The 26847-nt window shown below is 44.0% G+C and overlaps 1 protein-coding gene across 1 annotated transcript in view; it reads right to left on the bottom strand.

Moving 5' to 3' along the window:
- SLC12A8 (solute carrier family 12 member 8) overlaps nucleotides 1-26847 on the bottom strand; it is a 123422-nt gene that overhangs the window by 14892 nt on the left and 81683 nt on the right. Inside the window, exons 6-9 of the mRNA XM_019723083.3 lie at nucleotides 23224-23311; nucleotides 21678-21765; nucleotides 14725-14871; nucleotides 8292-8937 (exon numbers count right to left, since the gene is read on the bottom strand). Of these exons, the coding sequence (XP_019578642.3) occupies nucleotides 8292-8937; nucleotides 14725-14871; nucleotides 21678-21765; nucleotides 23224-23311 (969 nt within the window). The remainder of the gene's footprint in view (nucleotides 1-8291; nucleotides 8938-14724; nucleotides 14872-21677; nucleotides 21766-23223; nucleotides 23312-26847) is intronic.

The following is a 26847-nucleotide window of genomic DNA, read 5'->3' as shown; positions in this document are numbered from 1 at the left end:
TTAATTAAATTGCATAATTCTCACATGCTCGATGCATGACTCAGTTTTTATCAATCATAGGCTTAGTGAAATACAGTTGCCCTGTGGTTGTTAAGAAGGAATACTATTGGTTGAGGACTTAGATTTTTGCCTCTCTGAGATCTGTCAAATATTAAGCTCACCCTTTCACACTTGATCTTGATCATACACACTTCAATTACACTGTACCTAAGAGAATTGTGTGTGTGTGTGTGTGTGTGGTTTCTGAGGAACACAGGAGAAAGTAGTTAGGAAGGGATGGGTACTCCAGGCAAGCACAATGATGCAGTTTTACGTATCAGCAATGTGAGGGAGAATTCATGCAAGGATGCTCAATGACTTTGATTAAGTATGACAATATGGTTTCAAAACCCTTCCAAATGACTAAAGGAATATTTTTCTCCTGCCAAGGATTTTTCTGGAAGAAACAAGCTTTGTAGATGATTGGGGAAGGAGATAGTTACTCATATTAGAAATTTTAGAGTAATGACCAGGAAGGAAATTTTTCTTTTCAAGTCTTAATTGCAAAACAAACAAATGAGTAAGCAAAACCATGCATCAGGCATGTTAAAAATATCAAATATAATAAACATAATGCATAATATTAAATTGTCCTTTAAAATGTAGTGGTGTGTCTAAAAGATTCTACATTCACAAAACCCAAGCAGATAGATAAACACTTCAAGCAGGAAGGGTGAAAACAATTATGTCAATTTTTAAAATCATGAATTTAACTAATTTTATAGAAATTACTTAAAATAAATACGAAACCATTTCTGCAAATGTATTCCATACCTTCATCAGAATAAATAAACACATAGCTTTAGTGAGTATGTACAAACCAAAACTGTGCATTGATACCGTGCACAACGGATCACGTTTCAAGTCCATGTGGTCTTTTATCTTTTATGCCGATAATGCAATTGTTTCAACCACTTTCCAAACGCTGTACATTTAAGTTATTTCTAACTTGATTATACAATTTCCCCAAATAGATTTACTAAGCCAGAGCAGTTCAACAGTTTTATATTTCTTGTTACATCTTGAAAGATCATTCTCCAGAAAAGAGGAATCAGAGGGACTTTCAGCTATGGCATGTGAAAAGATCAGTGAATCCTTTCCACAGAAATAAGTGTACAACTAGATAAAATAATCAAAAACAATCACTCAGGGCTCCAGAAATTTACCAATGGAAACAACAAATTAAGAAGTGTTTATTTTCAGGGCCAGCCCGGTGGCTCAGGCGGTTAGAGCTTCATGCTCCTAACTCTGAAGGCTGCCGGTTGGATTCCCACATGGGCCAGTGGGCTCTCAACCACAAGGTTGCCAGTTCAATTCCTCGAGTCCCGCAAGGGATGGTGGGCAGCGCCCCCTGAAACTAAAATTGAACACAGCACCTTGAGCTGAGCTGCCGCTGAGCTCCCGGGTGGCTCCTGGTTGGAGCGCATCCTCTCAACCACAAGGCTGCTAGTTTCGACTCCCGCAAGGGATGGTGGGCTGTGCCCCCTGCAACTAGAAAACGGCAACTGGACCTGGAGCTGAGCAGCGCCCTCCACAACTAAGACTGAAAGGACAACAACTTGAAGCTGAACGGCACCCTCCACAACTAAGAAAGGACAACAACTTGACTTGGAAAAAAGTCCTGGAAGTACACACTGTTCCCCAATAAAGTCCTATTCCCCTTCCCCAATAAAAAAAAAAAAAGTGTTTATTTTCAATAACTGTTGGAGCTGAGGGTAAGAACAGTGAGCATCTGTGGCCTCCTTGCCTAGGCTGCTCCCATCCCACCTTAGTTCTTACCAGCATGGAGTTGGTCAGAAACTAGAAGTTTTGCTGCCAGAGGGGGCAAACTTGTGTGTTGTGCCTTTATAAGCTAAATGTGATATGCACAGTAGAAAATTCAATGGGGAAAATCATCAGCTTTGTTAGCCTGAGGTTGCAGACCCACCTAGGGGGTGCAGTGGACCAACCAGAAATTTAATGGGGAGATTCTAAAAATGAGAGAACCATAGGAGAGCTATAGCTCCCCACAGTTCAATGGCTAACTGGAAAACGATGCCCCTATCTGGGAAGACCTAATTGAGACTGGCAAAAAGTAAAAGCCAGGGGAGACTGGAGAGCTGGCTCCAACTTTGACTGTTTTTCCCAACCCCCACACACTGGGTGAGGGTGGAAGCCTTATGGGCCATGCAAACACAGGGTCAATCCCCCTAGGAAACTGGTCTAAAAATTAAAAATAAGAATAAAAAACTGAGTAAAGATATCAGCAGCTATACATCACAGGGGAAACAAATTCCACAGTTCAAATCCAGGCAATTTGCTAAAACAAACCAACAGAATCCCAGAAACATACATAAAAATCAGGAGTTGCCACAATATGTTATCTAAATTGTCTAGTTTTCAACCAAAAATTATAAGATTACAAGACATGCAAAGAAATAGGAAACTGTGACCCATGCTCAGGGGAAAAAAGCAACCAAAAGAAACTGACTCTGAGTCGGCCCACACGTTGGGTTTAGCAAAGACTTCAAAGCAGCTAGTATAAGAAATATGTTCAAATAATTAAATAAAAACACAATGTCAGTGATTTAAGCACAATATGACAATGACTTTCAAAATAGGGAATATCAAGAGAGACATATAAACTACAAAAAAGAACCAGATGAAAATTCTACAGTTAAAAAGCACAATAACAGAAATGAAAAAAAAAAAAATTAGATGGGTTCAACAGCAGATTTGAGATAGCAGAAGAAAGAATCAGTGAATTTTCAGATAGATCAATAAAAATTATCCAAATGAAGAACAGAGAGGAATAGGTGGAAGACAAAGAAACTGAGCCTCAGAGACCTTGGGGACAATATCAAGTGTGATAACTAATATGTAATGTTAGTCCCATTGCGGCAGAAAAGAAAGGAATGGGCAGGAAAAAAAACATTGGAAAAATAATAGCTAAAAACCTTCAAAATTTGATGAAAATCTTTAATCGACAGATCCATTAGGAATGAATCCCTTGACGTTACTTCTAGCAATGTGTACATATACCTGATTACCAAAGACCTACTATTTTTTTATCTAAAATTTTGACAGATATGTAGTGATATCTTAAAGGTGGTTTAACTTGTGTTCACTTAATCAATATCACGGCCTAGTTCATAAGACATACTGACAGCAAGCAGCATACACTGTCTGTGGTGGTTAAGAACACAGGTTCAAAAATGAGACAGACCTGAGTTCAAATTCTGACTGTTTTATAATCTGAGCAAGTGTTTAATTTCTTTAAGCCTCTCTGTGTTAAGTGCTTTTCTCAGTGCCAGGAACATGGGACATGCTCAATAAATGCTGGCTATTTTTAGCTACTAACAATATTTAACACCTAATAATAGTTTATTGAGGGGGCAGTGAATGAGTCTGGGCATTGATTTTTCAAATATAAATTGAATGCTCATCTCTTCTGACCTCTCTTTAGTAGAATCTGGATTTTGACCTTCCTGTTTTTGAAGATAATATGCTTTGGAAGGTATGCTTTTATCAGTTGTGTTTGTCAGAATAATTGTTTCCTTCTGTGACACTGTTATGCAAATGTTTTTATTTCTATTTAATCAGATTTCTTTTTATCTCTGATGTCTTCAATAGTCAGAAATATCTCTCCTGCACAGCTGTTATAAATAAAGAATTCATGGCTATCTAAGGTATAAAATACAGTCCCAAGTTAATTTTTTGGCTCCATTTGCTTGCAACAATATTTATTCAATAGCGATTTGATTCTTATTATTTTATGGCATCTGGTTTATCAGAGATTAGGTTCTTATAATAGTTGAACGCTTTCTATTCTACTTTCCCGATCAATGTTTCCCTTTTTCAGCCAGTATTTGTTCAAGTGTGCACCAATTTAGCCCTTACTGAGTTTTGGTGTGTGTCATGTGCTGTGTGGGAATACTGTGATGAATTCAAGGAGGAAAGACATGGTTTGTGACTAAAGGAAGCTGAAGTCTGGGGGCACAGGAATGAAACTAATATTTCTTTTCCTTAAGACAGACAGACAGACACGTAAGCCTGAAGACCAATGTATAAACATACGCATTCCGAATGTATAAAACAAAGTGATAATTATTGATACTACTTGTACGAATCAAATGTTATGCTTGTACAGCAAGGAAATCAGGGAATTCTTCTCAGAGGGGGTAAAACAATGGGTCAAAAATGGGATTTTAAACTGTAAGTCAGAATTTTCCAGACGGAGCACGGGGAGGTGAAGCAATTTGAGAAGCGCATATGCAAAGGCAGGAAGGAATAAAGAACATGAGGTGTTCAGGGCACCAGTCTGGATGTAGCTGAACATCCCGTGCATGGGCTGTCATGAGAAAAGCAGCCTGGAAGGTAGCTCAGGGCAGGATTGTAAAGAACCTTGCAGACCACACCAAGGGTCTTGAACTTTAGACAGATATCATTAGATTCCGGTGAAGGTTTCTAAGTAAGAGAGACATAATGAGAGTTGTATTGTAGAAAGATCATTCAGTGGACAATGAGAAGGAGAAAAAGGATGTGGGAAAATCAGGAGGCAGGAGACTAGTTGGAGACTTAACAAGAGTCTGGGTGTTAGATGATGAGGGTCTACACCATGGTAAAGGCAGCAAGGATGGAGGAGAGGGAGTGGTCAATAGCGATGGCATTTGACTGGGCAACTGGGTAGCGACCACTTCATTGATTAAACATGGCAAACTGAGCGTACATCTCTCCTGAAAACCCACTGAGAAAACAGAAAAGGAATCAAATAGGCATAAACCCACAAACACAAAGAGAATGAGAGAGGAAAGATAAAAACAAGTCCTGGGGAGGGGGCCAGTTAGTTCAGCTGGTTAGAGCACGATGCTCATAACACCAGGGTTGCCGGTCCGATCCCCACATGGGCCAGTGTGAGCTGCACCCTCCACAACTACATTGAAACAACTACTTGACTTGGAGCTGATGGGTCCTGGAAAAACACACTTGGTAATAAATAAAAGTTAAAAAAAAACAAGTCTCGGAAGATGGAAAGTGACAGAGGAGTGATAGCATACTGAGCAGAGCAGAGGAGGGTCAACTGTAGGGCTTACAGAGAGGGTGCTGGCGAGGAGCAGTCCAATGTACCCCATAGACTCCAGCACAGTCCAAGACCAGGAAGCGCCATGTCCCCGGGAAGTGCTAACGTGCCAGGGGTAGGTTGCAAAACTGTATATGAAATAGTTAGACACCAAGGTCCTTTCCTCTGCCCAGGCAGCGAGGTAATAATCCTTCTTTGTCCGATCCCTTCCCCCAAGCGGGGCTTCCTCTAAAGAAATCAAAACAGAGAGTGCCAGACTTGGGACACCAGGAACAGCCAAGAGTGGGGAAATGGAGCTAGAAACTGGGGAATTAAGTGAAAGTCTATGTCTTAAATAGTGGGACGCCCCCAACTCCATTACCTTACCTTGCTCCCTGAATACAAGCAGCCCTCTGGGTGACTCCCAGGCAAGAGATTAAAGGACTCTTTTGTGGAGGAACTGAAGAGCCCCAGAGGAAACCTTCTAGATAGTCAGAGTCCTCCGAGAAGATGCTAGCTTACTCCCTACTCATTCTACAGTGAGATGCCCCAGTAAACAAACCCTGCTCAGTATGCAGGTCTTCCAGATAGCTTTTTAGTACTTCACTTCTAACTGTGGAAAGAAATCAAAAGATCAACAAACATTTTAGTAAAGCCTCCAATGAGAGAGAGAGAAAGAGAGAGAAAGTCAGAGAGAGAGAGAGAGAGAGAGAGAGAGAGCGAGAGAGAGAGAGAGAGAGGCCAAGCCAAAGAGAAAAGAATCCAGAGAACACAAAACAGTACAGTAAAAGGAGTAGAAAAAGACTTTCAAAGGAGAATAAGTAATATTACAGAAAGATAAATCACTGTACCCATAAAAGAAGAATGAGGTGATGTTCAAATTAAATTAGGATAAATTAGGACAAATTAGGATACAACCAAGAGCTCTTGGAAATTAAAAACAGGATAATTGTGGCATAAACTGATTATTGCTACCCAATCTCTCCTTCTTCCTTAGGAAAAAAAGCTACAATTTGATGTGAAGCAGCAATGTGACCTGCTAAAAAGACATGTCCCAGCTTCCCCTCTGAGAATAGCTGGAAAGGCTGGAGAATCAAGTTCAAGGCTATGCAGCCAGGGACAACACTCAAAATTACATATCAAAGCAGTCTCGTGGGGACATCACTGCTGAGGGCACCAAGGTCTAGACACTGCAGCCTGCCCATTGACCCTGAAAGCCCTGGACACTTGAGCCAGGAATTTAGTCATCCTGCAGCTACCATCATGCTTCCAGAGAGTTCTGCAAAGTCTCTATTTCTTTGTGTTTTCAATTCCCAGTTCCAAGTATAAGGAGAGCTTACTTGATTAACAGAGACTTGGTCTTGTGTCTGGACTCTGGCTGCTGTAGAGGCTGGAAAACTGATATCTGACATTTTGGTTTTGAGTGTGAAAGTCTTGCTTTGCCTCCCACCAAGACTTATAACATTGGAAATTCTCCAAACATAGGGAGGTCACTCAATTCTGGGTAGGCAAAAGAAAAGAAAAAAAAAAACCAACCAGCAAAAATCTACTATAATATTGTATTCAAGAAATCTCGTGTTCCCTGATCCAACACAAAAGTGCAACCTAGAGAAGACTCCCAGGACAACAGGCTTGTAGCAGGCCTAGAGAGCAACAGGATAGGAGCCACGGGACTGGGAGGGGGTGGTGGGGGGAGAAATAAAAAGAAACGGATATGATAGATTTCTGAAGACCTTGAGCATCTGAAAAATAACATTGAGAGGCATTTGACATATCTGCCAGAGCATTTAGAGAGAAAAAACAAAAACCACACAAATGAAAAACCAAGGCAATTATTAACTCCAGGAAACAGAAAAATTGGACCAAAAAAAGGAAATGTAATCAGAGTATAATATAGGGCTCAGAGTTAATCATGATAATATGAATACCAGCTATTAAGTTAATCAAAAACTGTGATATAATTACTAGGGACATTGAATGAGAAGTCAGAGTGACATAAATGAGTTAAATCTTCATTTACTAAAATAGAAGTCAAAAGATGGTATCTGAAACTGACATATTAAGAAGGAGCAATACAAATATATTATTTAGTAGCATTAAGGTTAACAGAAAAAGCAACATTTTAGTTGAAAGTGGGGTTGTCTGGGGGTAGGGTTAGGGGGTGGAGAAAGATAAAGGGATAGTAGAAAAGAGTGGAAACTACTATTTTGGATTGTGACTTTTAATTCCACTGGGCTTATTAAACTGTACACTTATTACTCTGATAAAAATAAAATTATTTTTTAAATTTTAATAATGCTCCTACCGTTAAACACTTCCCACCAATTTGAAGGTAATGGAGGAAAAGCAGGTATATGGGAGAATGCAAAGTATTTATTTTTAGAGCTCTTCTTCCGTGTCCCTCTGTCTCTTCCTCTTTGCCCACTTGTCTGTACAGGCTTCAGGGGCAGGGTAATACAGAGGAAAGGACAGGGCTGCACATACAGGCAGACCTGCGTATGACTCCAGCTGTGCAAAGGACCACCTCTGAGACTACTCTGTGACCTCCGTGGGCCTTGGGTTATCATTAGTAAAATGGAAAAAGGTAATATTTATTATAGGACATGAAATAACATACGTAAAGTACCTAAACTATGGAAGAGTCTCAAAAATTACGAGTTCCTCTCTCTCAGAATTTCTCATGCCCCGGAAGCCTGTCTTGGAGAGTCTCTCTCTGTGTCTCTGTGTTTGTGGATTGGAGAAAGCAAAGAAAAGCTGTGCTCCTTCAGCTACCTTCTCTCCATCCCCTTGTGCCTCGTTTGGGAGATTCATCTTCCATAGACAAAACATACCAAGTCCTTGCCGGGCAGTTGGTCACAACACATTTCCCCTTCTCTTGAAGAAAAAAGACATTGGTTTCATTCATGTTGGTATTATACCTCCGCTGATTTTTGAGTAAAAGGAAATTAATATTCAATTATTGGCCTTGGCTCCCACGTGCAAGTGTAGACAGAAATTTCTGTCTAAAACCAACTATCTACAATGGAGTAGAAATTCAGCTGGTATCTCCATATAACTTTTAAAATAAATTTCAAATAAAATTAACAAGGATTTAAAACTCAGCTATACAGTGAACTAGCTAAGGACTTGAAAGAGGGTTGGGATAACTGGGCAGGTAAAGCAACCAGTATTCATCCCAAGTCAGGAGGCCCCAGTGTGATTTCAAAGCACTCACCTTCCCCACTTGGCCTAGGCCGGTTCCTCAGCTCAGGGACAATTTGATCTCCATGTGCTCCCCCAAGCCAAGCACCTTCACTCCTGGCACACTGCGAGTTCCAGCAGGACTCCTGCCCGTCCCAGGAGGCAGTGGGCAATCTGTCAGGGCCTTCCGTAGGGAAGGAAGCAGGGGACTTAAGGTCCAAGAGGAAGCTATCTTGTAGGGTTTGCTTGGTGGCCTTCTTGCATTTCCCCTTCTGACTCTCGGGGATCGTGTCACTCTCTCCTCGCCTGGGCTGGCTGCTCTCAAGCTTCCTGGTTAGCTGGAGAAGCTGATCCATGTCTTTGGTGAATTCCAGCAGAGTGCCCTCAGAGAGGCTTTGAGCAGTGCCCTCAGAGCCATAGCTGGGAGCCTTCTCCAAGAGCAGGTGTTCAGAGCAGTAGAGAGCTCCCGTGTCCTCCCTGTGCTCTGCCTCAGGCACCTGGGGATGGCTGCAGGGACCCATGGACAGGGAGAAGTAAGAGTAATCCACCGTGATATATGTCAGCATGAAGTTGATGGTGACGATGGGGGCCAGAACATTCACCTGACCCACAAGGACAAAGGCCATGGTCACCAGGCTGGTCAGGCAGATGGCAGCTACGGGTGTTTTATTTGGCCCTTTCTGCAGAAACAAAAATAACATGTAGGGCTATGACATTTCACAAGAAAATCACATTATGTGATAGAAACACAACTCACAATGGCTCAGCCACTTCTCCCATGTCACTCTTTGTGTGTTAGCAATTGTTAGTCTACAAACCTGGGATAGTACTATCCAACTCACGGAAGTATTGCGGGATCAGAGCTAATACATATAAAATGCTTGAAATGGCACCGACACACAGTAGGCTCATAACGCACCATGGGTATTAGTTGTATAAGTAACTATTAAAATGGGCATTACACTAGAACTTGGACTTCCCAAGTATTTCTCCTTTTGTCTTTCACTGGGTTTTAACACCAGCTTTGGAAATCAAAGAGGTGAAAAGTTGACTCTTCCCAGGCTATAGTGGAAAAAAATGAACTTAAGGGGAGTGGCAGACCCTGACAAACAGCAGAATCACTGGTGGCTGAAGTTGGGGAACCCTGATACTAAGCACATACACACGCATATGCTCACACACACACGTTTACACACGTCTGTTATTAAAGAGGTGGGTATGGTGACCTACAGGAGGATAGCCGTGGAAGGTATGTGCTAACTCCACGTAATCTGTTACTCCACAAAAGCTATTTATTAGTCACTGACCTAGTTCTTGGGCCAAAATCAATAGTCACTTTTCAGTTCTCATCTTCCTTAACCTAAGAACTACATTTGACCCACATGATTGCTCCCTGGTCTTTCAAAGACTTTCTTCATCTAGCTTCTCTTTTATTTTATTTTTTTTTTTCAGAATTGCCTGATTTTTTTTTAATTGGGGAATATTGGGGAACAGTGTGTTTCTCCAGGGCCCATTAGCTCCAAGTGTTGTCCTTCAATCTAGTAGTGGAGGGCGCAGCTCAGCTCTAAGTCCAGTCGCCGTTTTCAATCTTAGTTGCAGGGGGCACAACCCACCATCCCATGTGGGAATTGAACCAGGAACCTTGTCATTGAGAGCTCGCGCTCTAACCAACTGAGCCATCCGGCCGCCCTTCACCTAGCTTCTCTTGATTCATCTGTTGCTCCTTCGGTCTCTGTGGCTGCCCCTCCACCTCTCTGAAATCTACATCTAAAGCAGTCCAGCCATCCTCAGATTCCCTCTCTGCTCTATCCGTACTCTCTTCCTGGGTGATATCGAGTAGGCTCGTGGCGTTACGTACCCGCTTTATGCTTTCAGTTCCCAAATGTGAATCTCCAGCCTGAAATGTTCCCCTGAAATCCAGACTTAAATATCTAACCATCTACTCAACATTTCCAGCTGATGTCCTATAGGATCTCAAACCGAATATGCCCCAAATCAAATTGCTCACCCCCCAATCTCCCACCCCTCAATTTTACTCCTTCTGCAGTCTTCTCCATCTCAGAAAATGGAAATTCCATCCTTCCAGTTACGCAGTCAAGCAAAATTCCTGATGCCTTTTCTTATTTTCTCATTCTCCATCAGCAAATATTATAAGAATTTACCCTCAGGAAATACACAGGATCTAACCACTGCTCCCACCTCCTTTACTGCCAGCATTCTGGAATGCAAAGGGGAGGCGTATAAGCCACTTCCATATCTGACCTGCAAACCTCCCACATGTTGTTCCAGGTGCGTTCCCCCTTACTGAGGGCTGGAATAGAGAACAAAACCTTTGCAGTCACAGGACAAAGATGGCAACAGAATCATCAGTCTGAGTCTCTGAGGATCAGAGCCCCTACTGTCCTGAAATACCTTCCCTAGAACTTGAGAGTCAAATTCTAAAATAAAATAATAAAACAAAAGAGTGAGAGGCTTTTCTTGTTTCCAAGAATTATGTTTTTGGTACAGCTACAACTGCTTAGCATATTCTAATAATAAAGCTATTAAGAGTGAAGTAAATCCTCTGAAACTAACAAGAACTTAAAAGGAGGGTCTTAGTTACGCTGAAGGAAATGCTAGTGGTCCAGGCCAGGAGCTGGTAAAAGTGCGTCTTAAAGTGACAAAATAGTCAAACATGAGCTTCTGTTCACCAAAAGAACCATAAAGAAACAAAAAGACAAATCACAGAATGGAAAAAGCTATACCTGACATGCATACCTGAGAAAGGGTAATACAAAAACTCACTACAAAATAATTAGACGACAACCCACTAAAACAAATGAACAGAAGAAGGCCTATTAAACATATTAAAGATGCCCAACCTCATTAAGTAATTAGGGAAATGCAAATTAAAACCATAGAGAGATACCATTCAACACCCACCAGACTGGCAAAAAAATGAAGTCTGATGATATTAAGTACAGGCAAGAGCATAGAGAAACGGGAACATTTATCCACTGCGGATAGGAGTGTAAGTGAGTGCAATCACTTTGGGAAAAGATTTGGGTGCTATCTAGTAAGTGGAGATACACATACCTTACAATTTAGCAATTGCACTAACGAGCACATAGTCTGGAAGAACTCTCCGTGTGCACCAGTCTACTGGTGCGAGAGTGTTCATTGCACTGTCTGTAACAGTTCCAAATTGGAATCACTCCAGGGTCCATCAACAGCAGAACGGATAAACCGTAGCAAATGAGGAAATGCTACACAGGGATGATAATAAACAAACTGCTGCTGCAAGCAAAAACATGGAGGAATCTCATAAACATAAGACTGAGTGAAAGAAGCAGCCACATTTATATAAAGTTGAAAAACAAGCACAATTACATTATTTTGTTTAGAGATGCATATGGAGTAAACCAGGAGCTGGAGCGAACTACGACCCCTGAAGTCAAATCTAGCCACCATCTGTTTATATGTACCCAAGAGCTAAAAACGGTTTTATATTTTTAAACAGTTGAGGGGGAAAAAAAAATCAAAAGAAGAGTAATATTTTGTGACACATGAAAATTGCATGAAATTCAAATTTCAGTGTCAATAAAGTTTTATTGGAACACAACCACACTGATCGTGTTAGGTATTGTCTATGGCTACTTGTGAGTTACAATGGCAGAGTTGAGTCATTGTCACTGAAATCATAGGGCCTGCAAAGCCTGAAATATTTCCTATTTGGCCCTTTTCAGAAAAAGTTTGCCAACTCCTGAGTGAAACCGCAAAGAAAGTAAGGAATATTATCACAGCAGTCAGGACAGTAGCTTCCACAGTGACAGGGGCAGGACTGTGGCCAGAGAGGGCGTGCGGATGGTAGCATCTGGCAGCTGGCAGTGTTCTTGGGTGGAGGTTACAAGGATGTCACTTTACAGTTTTTTAACTGTTCATGTTGGTTTTATGCCCTTTTCTGTATGTTGAACATATATCCATTTATTTTTAAGTTTCTTCTTCCCCATTAAAAAAAGTGCTAGTAAAATTTAATCATATGTAAAGAAGATTTGGGTGTCAAAGTTAAAAGGCGTGACAAACTAGAGAAAATACCTGTAATACATATCACAAAGAATTAATCTCCCTAACAAAGAAGCAGCTGCTGGAAATTGAGAAGAAAAAGACCAACAACCACAGAAAAACACACAAATGATTCTGAGACGAAAAGATGTTCAACTTCATTCATAATAAGAGGAATACAAATCACAAATGCCCTAAGGTACCATTTCTCACTACACAGTTGTCAAAAATTCACATTTGACAACGAGCTGTGGACCGGCTCACTGTCACCACTGTGGTACCTGGGGCAAGTGTACAAATGTTGATCCATATACCCTATGTCTAAATATTTACCATTATAAACCAAGCTAACAAACAATTAGATCAAATATGTTCTTTCCTCCTGTCTTGGCAAACACACCTTCAGAACAATGGGGAAGCCTGGTTTAGAATTCTCACACTCCTCAGAGTTGCTCACTGGAGGATGGCCATGCACAGCCTCCAGCTCCCACTTCACCCCCTTTCCCTTCCCAGACCACATAGGAAGGGACCTCACACCCACATGTGGACTCTGGGCCCATACCTTGGCCCTAGAGAGGACAGGCCCAGGGAAGAGGCCCTTGCAGCCCTGGATATGGGTTAGGGGACATCTGGGCAGAGAATTCTAAGGTACATCATGCCTGGACCATGGTCTAGAAGAGGGGCATAGGATCTTAGTGGGCATGTCCCCTCAGTCTTGTGAACTTCTCACTCCAAGGACTAGAGCAGAGTCCGATAAAGCAGGGTCTTTTGGCCTGAGTCTAAGAGTGGTGCTGGCTGTGGGGAAAGAGGAACTCTAATGCATTGCTGGTAGAAGTACAAAATGATATGAATCCCGTGGAAGGTGTTTTGGCAATATCTATTAATATTACAAATGCATTAACTCTTTGACCCAGCAAACCCACTCATGAAAATTTACCCTATAGATATATCTACACATATACAAAATTACACGCACACATATGCATGTGCATGCACGCACACGCGTGCGCACACACACACACAATTATTCTTTGTAGCTCTGTTCACTGCAAGCAATACAAGCGTCAATCCATAGGGAACTGGTTAAATAAACTATGTATATCCACATGTTGGAAAAAGAGTAAGAAAGTTGGGGCGGTGCATGGGATGGTGGGCTGCGACTAAGATTGAAAACGGCGACTGGACTGGGAGCTGAGCTGCGCCCTCCACAACTAGATTGAAGGACAACGACTTGGAGCTGATGGGCCCTGGAGAAACACACTGTTCCCCAATGTTCTCCAGTGGAAATACAAAAAAAAAAAGAATGAGAAAGTTGTCTCTACATCCATATGAAAACACAGATTTCTAAGCTATATTAAATGAAGAAAAGCAAGGTGTTGAACAATGTATGTAGAACACTCACTATCTTTGTATAAAAATAGAAAAGGATTCATAAACACTAATACAAACAGTTATGGCTACAGCATGGGTGTTGGTGGGGGGAGAGATAAAAAAGACTCATGCGAGGAGAAAATATTCTCAGTGCAATACCTTTCATGTTACTTTTAGTAATATGAAACCTTGTACATATATTACCTCATAAAAAGAATGGAAATTAAAGTAAAAGGCATGTACCACACGGAACATACAGAGATGGCAGCCAGTGCTCCTCCTGAGCCGGCACTGACTGATGGATCAGAAGTGGAGGAAAGTAAAAGGGAGGAACGAAGGGTGACTTGCAATGACGTGGCCCTCCCGCAGGGGGCGCTGGGGATAGGTAGGGGTTCGGGGAGGGTCTCCATGGTGCTCCGAGATAGAAATGAACTTGCAAACTACATGCTTGGGAAGCAGGGTTCTCTCTCTTTATCTCTCGCCTGTCATCCCCTCCGTTTTAGGAACGTCTCCTTTGAGTGTCCCATGGCTCAGACAGGCTCTACTGTATCAGTCAGGGTTTGGGCCGTGATGACTAACAGGGTAACAGGGAGCCCAGAGGAAACCAGTGTGGGAAACCATCACAAAGCAACCCCAAAGGGAAGGTGAACTTGGGGGAGAGTTAGAGCCACAAGGAGCAGCAACCTCCTCACCACGAGATTCTTTCTTCTAAGTTCAACTTGGAGGATCCTGAATTTATTGTTATTAAAGGAAGTGGCACTCCCTTTCCCTGCTACGCAGGGTCCAAGACGCTACTATGACAGTTAGCTAATGCAGTGTTATGGGGCCCTGGGGGCTGTGACATTGACCGATGCTTTGTCCAACTGGCCCCAGCCTAAGGCAGCCAGAGTACAGGAGTGAGAGACATGGCCTGCGCATTTTTGTTTCTCCCTCTCCTGGAGAACTTGGCCAGTGGCTCTCATCAGAAAGACTCAAGCAATGTATTGACCAAACAGTCAGGTTCACTGCAAAATGCACATTTTTCAAAAAAAAATAAAATAAAAATGATAACTCACCCCCTGCCCCAGACAGGCCAGTGCGGGAATCACTTTCTCCTGGGCAATGCACTGCAGGATGCGGGGGGCTCCATACAGGCCTCCCATGCAGGAGGCCAGGGACGAGATGTATAAGCCCAAAAGGAACAGGAAGCCCACCAGGGACACCTATGTGAGGAAGCAGTGTCATTACTCAGCACCAGGACCTGCTTCTGTCCCTTTCTGGTCCACTGGTACCCCCCTGGCTGCACCCCATCTAATCAGCAGTCCTCTAGATTCAGCTTCTTGGCCATATTTCCCACATCAGCCTCAGCCCCCTTCGTTTGCACTGCCGCCATTTCAGGTTGGCCCACCATCACATCTTGCATGGACTGCACAGAGGTTCTCCAATGGAGTCTGTGTCTGACTCATCTAGAGGGCACGTTAAAACAGATTTCTGGGTCCCACCTCAGAGTTTCTGACTGGGGCGGGACCCAGGAATTTGGGTTTCCAACAAGTCTCCAGGTACTTCTGATGCCGAGGGTCAGAGGACACACTTTGAGAACCACTGGCCAACGACAATGCGACGCCTCCTGCCTCTAAGCTCTGTCCACACCGAATCATCCTCCAAGCCTCTGCCAGTGACCTCTCTAAACTCACATCTGATCATAAAGCCCCTACTGCAAAAATATCAATGGCTCCCCACTGTCTTGACATACAAGGCGCTTCCTAGCCCTGCACACTGAGCCTTTGTCAGCATGATTTCTCGGCCTGCTGGAGCCCTCTGTCCACAACCCTAATCTACTCACTGCCTGTCTAACTCCCAGTTGTGCTTCAAGACTCGGCACCGACCTCCTCTCTTCCATGAGGCCACGTGCAACTCCCTCACAATGGCGGCTGCTCCTCGGGCCCTGCAGGGGCTCCACGTCAGGTCGGGGCCACCTAGCACACTGTCTCGTCTCCTGGCTTCATTTCCACAGGGCTCCTGTCTTGTTTATCCTAGTCTACTTGGTGCCAACAGAGAAGTATAAATGCTGAATGAGTGAATGAGTGAATGAAGGAATGAATGGATGAGATCCATGACTTATATGGCTCACAAGGCACCAACAGAATAAGAGAGGGCAGAGTTGTTCTGCTTAGTGTCAACTTGCAAAAGATGAGTGCCGCTGGCCACGCAGCTGTGTCACAGCCTGTGTGTCCACCGTGAGTCCACTTCACCCTCCTGAGCTGGACCTAATCGGTCCTCACAGGGAAGTCTCTGTTTTCATGGTTATTTGAAGTACGTGTCTTCATTTTACTTTACTTTAGGCAGTCAGTCACCAGAACTACGAATTCATCCAACTATTAAGATGGGTTGGATTTAGTTTTCAGTTTTGTCACCTACACCTTCTCCATGAAGACTCTCCTGACCCCATTTTTTCACCTCCTTGTCTACAATGCACCATGTCAGTGGGATCAAGCTACACAGAAGACCAGCCCCTGGCCAGACTTCTTTCCTGGTTCATAAATTATCATCAGACACCTGCATCAGTGAGGACTCTTGATTCAAAATATTTAAGAATGTATTTGTAGGACACTGGAGGTTCCCAGAATCATCAGGAGGCTGAAAGATCAAGAAAGGACAAGACCCAAGCCTGGAGGCCCACCCAGACTCTTGAACAGAAACAGTGTGACCAGGTTGCAGCCAGCACCCTGCTGCCCTGTGGATGGATTCTCACCATCCCTTTATACTTGCCTCATTCACTACATCCGGAGCATCCCACAGACCTAACCCAGGTCACATGTCCTACCAGGGCCACAAAGGGATAGGTGAGCTGGGGTCTGGTCATTTTGGGCTTCTGTAATATTAAATGGGACTGGCTCCCTTCAAGATGACACAGAGGTAGAATAACCCCCACATAGTCAGGGAGACCAGAGGTTTGATGGAAATGACTAAGGTCCACTACACAGCCCACGTTGTCCTTAATTCAGTGTGGATTACATTTCCCTAAATGCATTGCTTCATCTTATCCCTTGTCAATCTCCCCTGTTACTTCAACGTCACAGGTTTCCTGTGTTTGTCCCTCCCTTCACCTTTTACTTACTTACCATCTTAGTACTAGAAGAAATTAATGTCATCCACGTCTCCCATCACTTTGTGTGCTCTGATGGCCTTTTGTTATTTTCCACCCTGAGACAGTTTCTTATAACCCCGTGGTGCAGTTAATTACGCTCCAGGCTTATCTTGCCAGCACACCATAAGCTCCTGAGGGGCAGATCCGTGTCTCATGCAACTTGCCATGCCCCCTCCCCCCCACCGCACCTAACAGAGTCTGGCAAAATTCTATCAAAAGCTTTTTGAGACTCTAACTCAGTAGTTCTCCATTCTGGCCACACAGAAGAATCACCTGGCTTCCAAAAGCACTCCAGGTGGTGCTAATGTGCAGAAGCACCGGGCACAGTACCTTGTATCCATTGCTATGTGCATCCTCCCCTCAGATAATTCTCCAGATCAGTCAGGCATGGTAGCTCCTAGCAGAAATGGCACTGCTTCTTGTCCAAAAGGTTACATATATATTTGTGTTTAGAATATATATATTTTTTCATTTAACGTCTGTCTGTTTTCTCAGAGTGGGAATAAGACTGCCCTCCGAGTTTGACGTCCTACTCGTATTGGGACTGGTCGCAGGAACTCGATGAGTCTCTGGCACCAGGATGCAACGATGTCCAGCTGTGGCCAACCTGCCCACAAACACTCCCTGGGGGGCCTGCAGAACGCTTGGGCTGAGGTCCGAGGGGGGACTGTCCAGGTATTGTGACTTATTTATGCCCAGTTTGTCAATTATGTTTACAGTGGTCTGTTCACTTGCCAATCTTTTATATAAAACTACTTACTCTTCAGTTAATTTTCTAAAAAATCAATGAAGTGGTGGTCCTAAGGTCTGCATAAATTATAAAAACTCCATTCTATCTCTTTCCCACCTGAATCCCATCTGTTCCTTTCTATCTGTCACCCATCCATCCATGTAGGAGCCTTTTTTGAGGACAGGTTAGATACCTGGCACAGTGCCAGGCACAGGTTAAGATTTTATAGGCGCAATAGTAGACTACACAGCTTTGCTTCCCACCCTTGAAGAATTTAATCATTTTCTCTATTCATAGGGGACTGTAAACTTGCCAACTGTGCCAGTGGAGGTAGAAGTGAGGCTTTATTTCAGCAGGTGTAATTTAACAATAACAACAACAAAAAAAGAGTGCCCTTCTGTCATACAGCTGCCTGGTTGTTCAAGCCATCACAAAAAGTTCTCGATTTTTCCAAAATATTATCTGAGGTGTGAGCTACCCTGGTTTCCTTTTACAGTAACTACTGAAGAAAATCATTAATTCTATCCCTGTGTTCTTGGTGTTTGGTCCCAGCTCCCATTTGACCTTCCCAATCCACTGACTGCTCCCTTCTCTTGACGGACTGAATTTCAAGTCATTTGTAAGGTGCTCATTTTGCCCCATCTAATTCCTGTGGCCCCTTTACATTACTGAGGAGTATATCCTAAAATCCTTACAACCCCAAACTTGATTGATATGGCAAGGTCTCAATAGTCTCCTAGTTTTCTCTCACTTCATATTTCCAGAGACCTAAGTTTTCTAGTAACGTCCTCACTCCCCAAATTGACCAACATCTTAACTTTCAGGCACATTTTCCCTCTCATTGAGTAGCCATTTGTCATAAGAACCAAGTCGGCTTCCTTCCTGAGGGGCAGTGCTTCCCTTCCATGAGGGACAGCAGAGGACAGTCCGGCTGGGTGGGGTGGCGTATGCTGAGCGGCGGCGGGCTAGGCTCCCTCACCAGCCACGAGCCTGGCCCCACCCCGTCTTCCCATGTACAGCTTGCAAACTTGTGAAGCCATGACTGTCACAGCCAAGAACGATTCAAGTTCACTCTGTGGGATATAGCCCATTTTCAACAAAGATGCTTTGGGGGGTACTTTTCCTACTTAACCTGTTCTTACCTTGCTAGTTAGCAAGCCCCAGGGCTCCTAAAGGACTTGATCTTTTTGTTATATAAAAGCCACTGTACACAAGTTTATTCCGAAACAATCATTTAATCTATTTACGTTTACCCCTACTAATACTTGCTGTTTATACAATTCCTTCTTGTATAACTGAATAATATTGGGATTGACTTTTTAGCTTTTCTTATTCAGTTAAACATGGTACATTTGAAGGAAAAAGAAAATGGGCCTTTCCCTAAAATATGTCCTATCTGTGAGGATATCCCCATAAGTGTGGAAGGAGTAAACATTTAAGAAGCACCTACTATGCATTAGGTATCGTGCTTTACAATGATTACCTTAGAGCCACCACAATGTACTCAAGATTTTTTAGAAAGCATAGCATTACTGAGACTGACACCTGAGAGCCAGGAAAAAGTTTCTGTGGGGTAGGGACATAAAGCAAGAAAGGAAATTCTTAGAGAAACTGTGGGCTGGGAAGCCAAATAATTAGAAATACCTCAGAGAAGCTGCAGGAAACCCAGAAAGGAACAGATGAACTGAGCAGCTGCAGGTCAGTGGAAAGGAATCCAGCACAGCCGGCAGCCAGTGAAGAGAATTGTTCTGGCAGAACACACTCCAGAGGAAGAGAGAGACGTGCATGGAGGAGCTTTGTGAGAAACAGTGCCAAGCGCAGTGTGCTGGAGCCTGGGCCTAGTCTGTGCCTGAAAGGGCACGCACACCAGACCAAAGAGGCCTTGCTTCCTCAGGGCTAGGAAAGCTCGGAGATGGGTGGGCTCAGAAATGAGGCCATAGCTACGACGCACAGCCAAGAAGAGCAGTTTATTAAAACCACATCAAGCTGGTAGGTTGTGTCTGGTGACCACCCAAGACTGTGCACTTGTACCTTCCAACCTCTACCCGTCGCACCCTCTCATTCTCCAGGTACTGTGACCCAACTCACTGCCTGATTAGAGTTTCTGCTATTGCAGCCCAGTCAGTCCCAAGGAAGGATGCCAGAGGACAGGAAAAGAGAAAAGCCAAGGTTCAACGTTTTGGCGGGGAATCCTGTGTGGTCCCCACTGTGGAGGGGGCCATGGGGGGTAGCACACCAGGCCGCTGCTCTTTTGGAGTTGCCTTGCTTGGTTACTTGCTGCACCAGCCCGTTTGCTACTGGGAACCAAGAACAGGATCTTTCCCTTCTTTATAGGCTTTACAACTCCACATCCAGGAAACCGTCTCTCATGCTCTCCAAAAACTAACTGTCCACCTCTCATCCTTGTGTGTGCATGACATTCCCACATATTATTGCCAGGCCTGGGTTAGCACATGCCCCCAACCAGCTAAGTACTTGCCTACCTGTTTCACGGTCTGGGACAGGTGGCATTCCCAACAAGCTTCCCCCGTGGATGTGTCTACTATTAGTGGTGGAATTTCCACCCACACAGGCTCTCCGTGCTGTCCCTGGAGATGTTTTTACTCTCGTGCTGTTGTGACCTTCCTTGGATACACGGTGCCTGGCCTCCCACATGTCCATTCTTAGCTTCCATGCAAAGCAGGGAAAGAGGGGAGTGAGGAACCCCAGCAGAGGATCATGTGCCTCATTCCATCCAGATCAGAGTCTCTGATGGTTGAAAGACCTCTGTGAGGGAACCCACTAAAAAGGAACCAGGCTTAGAAGCAGGCAGCCAGCTAGCCACTGGCAAGCAGCAGACAGCAGTAGGCAGTTCCCCCTGATCAAAGGATCTGCTGTTCCCTGAGGCCTTTGATTCCTCTATGGCAGCCAAGCTTTTCATTCCACAATTGGAGAAAAGGCCCCTGGGAGATGAAACTCACGATGCTGATGAAAGCCAGCACGGAGGCATAAATGAGGGCCATCGATTCCTGCCCTGAGAGCAAACCTTGCTCACTGGGGGGTCTAAGACCTTGGGCCCTGGAAGGTGGGCCTGAACTGCTCCCCCTTTCAAAACCTGCCTTCATGGTAAGGTCAAGACCCCTGAAAACAAACAGCACCTTCATAGCAGCAGCTACTTGCCTTAAAAATAAACCTGTGCTAGTGTGTGAAACAAGCTGAAATGGAGCTCTAAGAAGTCAGTTAGAGCTTCCTGCCCCAGGTTGCCCCAAGCAGTGCCCCCCCCTCCCTACAAGAAGATCAGCAAGGCCGCTTTGTAAAGCCCCACACCAATAGGAAAGGGTACTTTTGCCTAAAATATGAACAGAGATACTCAGGGGTCACTGAGTAAGAGAGTCTCTCTAACCTTCCACATTTCTCGGATAAATGATGGAATCTTGATGTCCACTTTTCCTCCAACTTAAGGTAAGGTAGGAGTTTGGGGGGTTTTCCAGAAAAGTGTCTGGAAACCTTATTCTCCTGGGTTCCAGAGATGCCAAATGAGCATCCGTGACCGTCACATGACCTCCAGCCTGCTCAGGGGCAGCTGTGGAACGTGAGGAATTCGCTAATCTTTTCAGGGCAGGATGTGCAACGATAGAAAGTAAGATGTTGCAGCCAAATGTCCCTGCCCCACCCTGTGTGGAGAGCCTGAGGGATCAGGGTCTTCAGAGGAGGGGGGCCTCCTGTCTGCCTCCCCCAGGCTGTCACCCTGGTACTGGGCTTCCACCATCTCCCTCCACCTTGCCACCCTCTGGTCTGTCCATCAGTCTCTTTCTTACCTGCTTGTGAGCAACACATTCAGCTCATAGTGGAAAGTGAGGCTATTGGCAAAAAGGAAGGGCTGGTTAAGCTGGATTTCAGGTGAAAAGATTCTGTTTTTGTGCTGATTGTTTGGTCCACTATTTAGTCACGTGGGTGCACGTGCCTTTCCAGGTGTTGTTACCTTTTTCTAGGGATCCATGACAAGAACCTCTAACTTTTCCATGTCCCCCCCCCACCCCACCCTTCCATCCTGAGCCCAAGATTATATGGATTCCCAGGCAGGACTGCAAGGGGCAGGCAGCCGTTTCTCGACGGGAACAAATAAATGACTCAGCACACGGAGCATTCTGGTTCGTGCAGGACTCACCCACCTTTTCAGCTATTAGGAAGTCGTAGCGAAGGGCCTCGCGGGTGCAGATGGCGCCAAGCAGGAAGACAAAGACGATGTACAGAAACCACCTACAAAACAGCCAAGAGCAGAGCAAGAGCTCCCCTCTCCCTGCCCCCACCTTTGCCAGCCCCGTCCCAACCCACGCCAGTCCACCGTCACACTCCCACGGGGACCTGTCTCAAAGGAAAGAGAAGGGCTGCTCCTGAGCCTCCTTAGTTTGCCTGCGGGCGGGGGGCACTTTCTGTACCTCCAGCTCGCCAGGCAGGATTCAGGCCAGGGTTGACTGGCAGTCCTCACCCCTGCATTCCATAGGGAGAACAAGTAGATGGACTTTCAGGCCTCTAAGTCCTGCTGTGTGTTGGCTCCCAGATGATAGAGAGCCCAGCCAAGTGTGAAAAGGCCTGCAGTGACCTGGCTCTGCCCCCAGATGCCCTATGACCTTGAACAAGTCCCGTGATCTCTGTGGCCTCATTCCCATCTGGGCAGCAAGAGGATGGGCCAAAGGTTCCTCCTGGGACCTCCTAGTTATGACCAAAAATAAGACAGGGTTCTTTCTTTTCTTTCCTTCCTAACTCCCAACTCTCTCTCTCAGTTGACTTCAGTTTCTTAGCACAAAACAGACTGATGCTGGATGGCTGGGGAGAAGCAACGGTGCCATGACAGTAAGCTAAGAGCAAATTCAGCATTTGTGAAATACATATACTAATATTTTTAAAATGTCATGGTTAAAATAATGCAGGCACTTCTAACTTCTCAAGTCATGGTCATGTCTGCAATTTCATTGCCTTTCACACCCACCCAATGAAGGCAGAGAAACTTTATCTCGTGGTACAGAAAGAAAAACAGAAGATTCTAGAAGGTCAGAAACAGACCCAACACCACCCATCCTCCTTGTGTGGGTGGCATGGTGTGATCTAAAACCCAGGAAGTCTGACAGCCTTGGAGTAGAGAGGGGAGGCTAGCTGGGGAAATGAGGACCAGTCTCTGAGCTCCTACTGCGTGCCTGTACACACAGTATCTTCTTCACAATCTACAGAGCCTACATATTCTCATTGTTCCATTTTACAGAAAAGAAACAAGAGGCTCAGAGAGCTAAGTTAGTGGCCCAAAGTCATGCAGCCCATCAGCGGCAGAGCTGAGATGCAAATTCGAATCTGTCTGATTGCAAAGCCCTTCCTCTGCATGCTCCCTCCAGTGATCCTGGAAACTCAATGGTTTAAAAAATCCCCAAATTCAAAATGGGGATGGGGAGGGGGAGGGGCAGGAGACTGAGGAGAATGGAAAGAAAGGATTCGGTCTGTACTAGTAACCCTTTTCCTTGCTTTCCCAGGCAGGGGGTATGAAAGGGCAATCGTCTAAACCCACCAGACTTGAATTTTCCAGCTGGCTGAGTGTTAAAAAGAGGATTGGAATATGTAAAAGATTGGTCACAGTTGGGGCACTCTCAGAACAAAGGGGCCAATCCCCTCTTCTGCCTGGAGTTTTCTCTCCCTCTCTCCAGCTGATTGCCACCGAGGGGAACTTACGAGATGCCAACAGCTGCGAGGGAGCCCAGGGGGATGCTGGCAGCGGGCTCCCTGAGGTCACCCCCCATGTTGAAGCCGGCCATGACTCCTGAAAGACATCCAGATGGGAGAGGGGTGAGCAGGGTACTCCCCAAATCGCCTTCCCCTCCTCAGGGTCCCCTCCTGGAAGCTATCCCACAGTAAGCCCTCCCATCTGTAGCTCTTTGCAAACCAAGCTTCTCAATCTCCCCTAACAACTAGGGAGGCATCCGCAGGCATGAAAAGGACCTTTGTGGGTTGGGTGATGCTCCAGAGGAAAGCCCAAACGCATCTTATGGCCCAGTGCAAAGTAATGAGGGCAACGCAGGCCTCTGGCAGGCTGCACAAAGGTCCCAAGGATGCATAATGAGCTCTGCCTTCCACCGGTTAACACTCTTGGGAGGCTCAGCCTCAGTAAACCGCCCACTGCTGCCTGCTCAGCAGAGTTCACTGCCTCCGCAGCCCACTGACAACACTGGGGTTCAGGTGACCCTGGGGCAGGTCCCACCCAATAGTCAGAGCCAGAGACTATGCTCAAAGCTCCTGCGCTGCCAAAGGGCCCTAAACAAACTCCACAGAATTATCCTGATGCTACCAACACCGAGCCCTGTCATCACCGCTACTCACCAAGAACACGCATGAAAAGGAATTCGTGATAATGGGGGAAGACGGCACAGTGCAGGATGGTGTCCAGAGAGAAAGGGAGAGAGAGACACCAAGGATCTGTTCTGCACATCAAATGTGGGTCCTGCCCACAAGAGCTCTACCAGCCAGATCAGGAAAACCTCACCGAGGGTGGGTGCATCTCTCAAATGTGGCCTGGAAGGCAGACTTGCACAGGCATAGGAGGAGGAGTGGGTCTGACCCCATCAATACAGATTTATGAAACTTTCACCTGACAGGCCTGTGCTACGTGCTTTACCTGTGCTCTTTTTCATTTTGTTTAATCCTCACAACAGCCACATCAGAAAAGTAAAATTATTTCTCCCGTTTTATAGAAAAGGAAACTAGTTCTCAAAGAGGTTAATTAAAGTAGCCTAAGGGCACACGTTTAGTAAGTGGCAAAAGCTATGATTCAACCCTGGCCTTTCTGACTCTGAAAATTATGCTCTTCACGCCTCTGCTCTCATGCTTAAGGAAGCTCAAATAGAGTGAAGTGAAAGTTTGAGGCCAGAAAGTTCAAGTGGGGCTATTTCAAAGAGTATCCTGAATGTTAGGCCCAGACTGGTACCTGCATGTACTTTGACCCAGCAATTCCACTACTAGGATTTTATCCTAAGTAAATAGTCAACGGGTAAGAGTAAAGATTTAGCCAAAAGTGTTTATACGAGGTGTGATCACAAAATACAGTGAATGTTTAAATTTAAAAAAATATATTACAGTAAAAGACACATTGTCATTAATACCCCTCAAAATACTTCCCCTCTCTTCAAACACACTTATCCCATTGTTCTTGCAACTTTCTGAAGCAGTTTTGGAAGTCCTCTTTTGTGAGTGTCTTTAGTTGTGCTGTCGTGGCTGCCTCGATGTGCTGAATTGATTCAAGACGTTTTACTTTCATGGTCATTTTGACTTTGGGGAAGAGCCAGAAGTCTCATGGTGCCAGATTCAGTGAATAAGGTGGATGAGGACACATCATAATGTTTTTATTTGACAGAAATTGCCATACCAGAAACAATGTGTGACACGAAGTGTTGTCATGATGGAGGATAAAGTAAAGACACTCATGAAAGAGGACTTCCAGGACTGCTTCAGAATGTGGCAAGAAGAATGTGTTAAGTGTGTTTGAAGCGAGGGTGGTTATTTTGAGGGGGATTAATGGCAATGTGTCTTTTATTGTAATAATTTCTTTTAATTTAAATATTCACCGTATTTTTCGATCACACCTCGTAAATGCTTATTTATAATAGAGTAAATTAGAAACAATTTAATTTCTAAAAATAGCAGATTGGCTAAGTAAGTGATGATACATCTTTCAATAAATACCAGGTCTCCAATAGTCAGGGATATGTTATGACATGGAAAGATATTTAAAAGCTATTGTTTCATTTTCAGAAGCATATTAGAAAACAGAACATATGGTGTGATCCCTTTGTTATATTAAAAAAAAACATGAATAGATGCATAGAAAAAGGAACAAGAATATGTTTCAAATTGTTCATAGTGGTGTTTCTGGGTGATGAAAAAACTACTTGTCTATATATTTCCATTTGCTACAGTGATCATTTATAAATGACGGAAAAATAATTTTTAAAAGGCTTTTTTTGCTTAAAATGGCATGTTAGGCACATTTTCTTTCTTCTTAGTCCCCTCTCTCCCAAGATCCTATTAAGAGGGTAGCAAAAGGGAAAAAGGGATACATACCTGTAAGCAACTTGGATTGGGATGATGAAAAGTTTAAGTAGATGAAAAGTTTCTACAAATGTCTGGCACACAGAAAAAGCAGAAAATGATACAGAGTGAAAGGGAAGGAAAAGAAAGCCTTGGAATTCTTCTCTAAAGGATCTGAATAAACTGCCCAAGGAAAACCAGGGCTGCGAATGTGGATGTTTGCACCCAAATGAAGCCTCCTCAGAACCAGCCATTCTCACAAATGTGCTGCAGTCAGCTTTCACACCAAGGGAGAGTCCTATCAGGAAAACAGACCTATACACACTACAGCAGGGAATCTACACCAGCAACTAAAGATTGTCAGGCATGTGATGAAAACCAGCAACAAACACACAGATACGTGCATATAAAAATAGCACAACCTGGGCTGAAAGAAACATATAAATTAGGACACAGAAGAGAATTTGAAGGAAACACTAGCAGTTCCAGACACATCCATGAAAAATATTCTATCTATAAAGAAAGACACCATGAAAAACAAAAAAAATCCAAGAACAAGAAAAACTTTTTGGAAATCAAAAACATGATCACTAAATTAAAAATGCAATAAAGATCTAAAAGATTAAGTTAAGTATATATCCCAGAATGTAGAACAGAAAGATAAAGGGGTAGAAAATTTGAGCAAAGAATAGAATACAGGAGAAATTCTGGAGTTACAACATCCAACTAATAGGATAATAGAGAATAGGAGACTAGAGAAGAGAGAATAGAGAAAAGAAAATAACTGGTAAGTGTCTCCAAACTGAAAAAAACACCAGTCTTCAGTTTGAAATATCTCATAAAGTAGACAACACAAAGAACAACAACAACAACAAATGCCTCCATACGTAAATGCATCATTGCATAATTTCAGGAGAAGTGCTAAATATTTCCAAAGATAAAAACTGAACACTTACAAAGGAACAAAAATTAGACTAGCATCAGACGTCTCATCAGCAACACTGAAAGCTAGAAAACAATGGAGCACTGATTTTAAATTCTGAGGAAAAGTTATTTTGAAATTAGAATTATAGGCAGATTACCAATTAAGTGAAAGTAAAGTTAAGCAAACAAGGGCTCAGAAAATTTACCTCTCACATGCCATTTCTGAGGAAGATTCTAAAGCATGTACTCCAGCAAAATGAGGATGTAAACCATAAAGGAGGAAAACATGAGATTCAGAAAACAGTGGTGATAAGTCAGGAATGGAATAAAGTCCCAGAATAACAGGTGTAA

Source organism: Rhinolophus sinicus, chromosome 17 (assembly GCF_057876585.1).
Source record: "Rhinolophus sinicus isolate RSI-liver-muscle chromosome 17, RSI-T2T, whole genome shotgun sequence".
NCBI classification, from domain to species: Eukaryota; Metazoa; Chordata; class Mammalia; order Chiroptera; family Rhinolophidae; genus Rhinolophus; species Rhinolophus sinicus.
The sequence above is the reverse complement of the archived record's forward strand: the minus strand, read 5'-3'. Positions and strand labels throughout refer to the sequence as shown.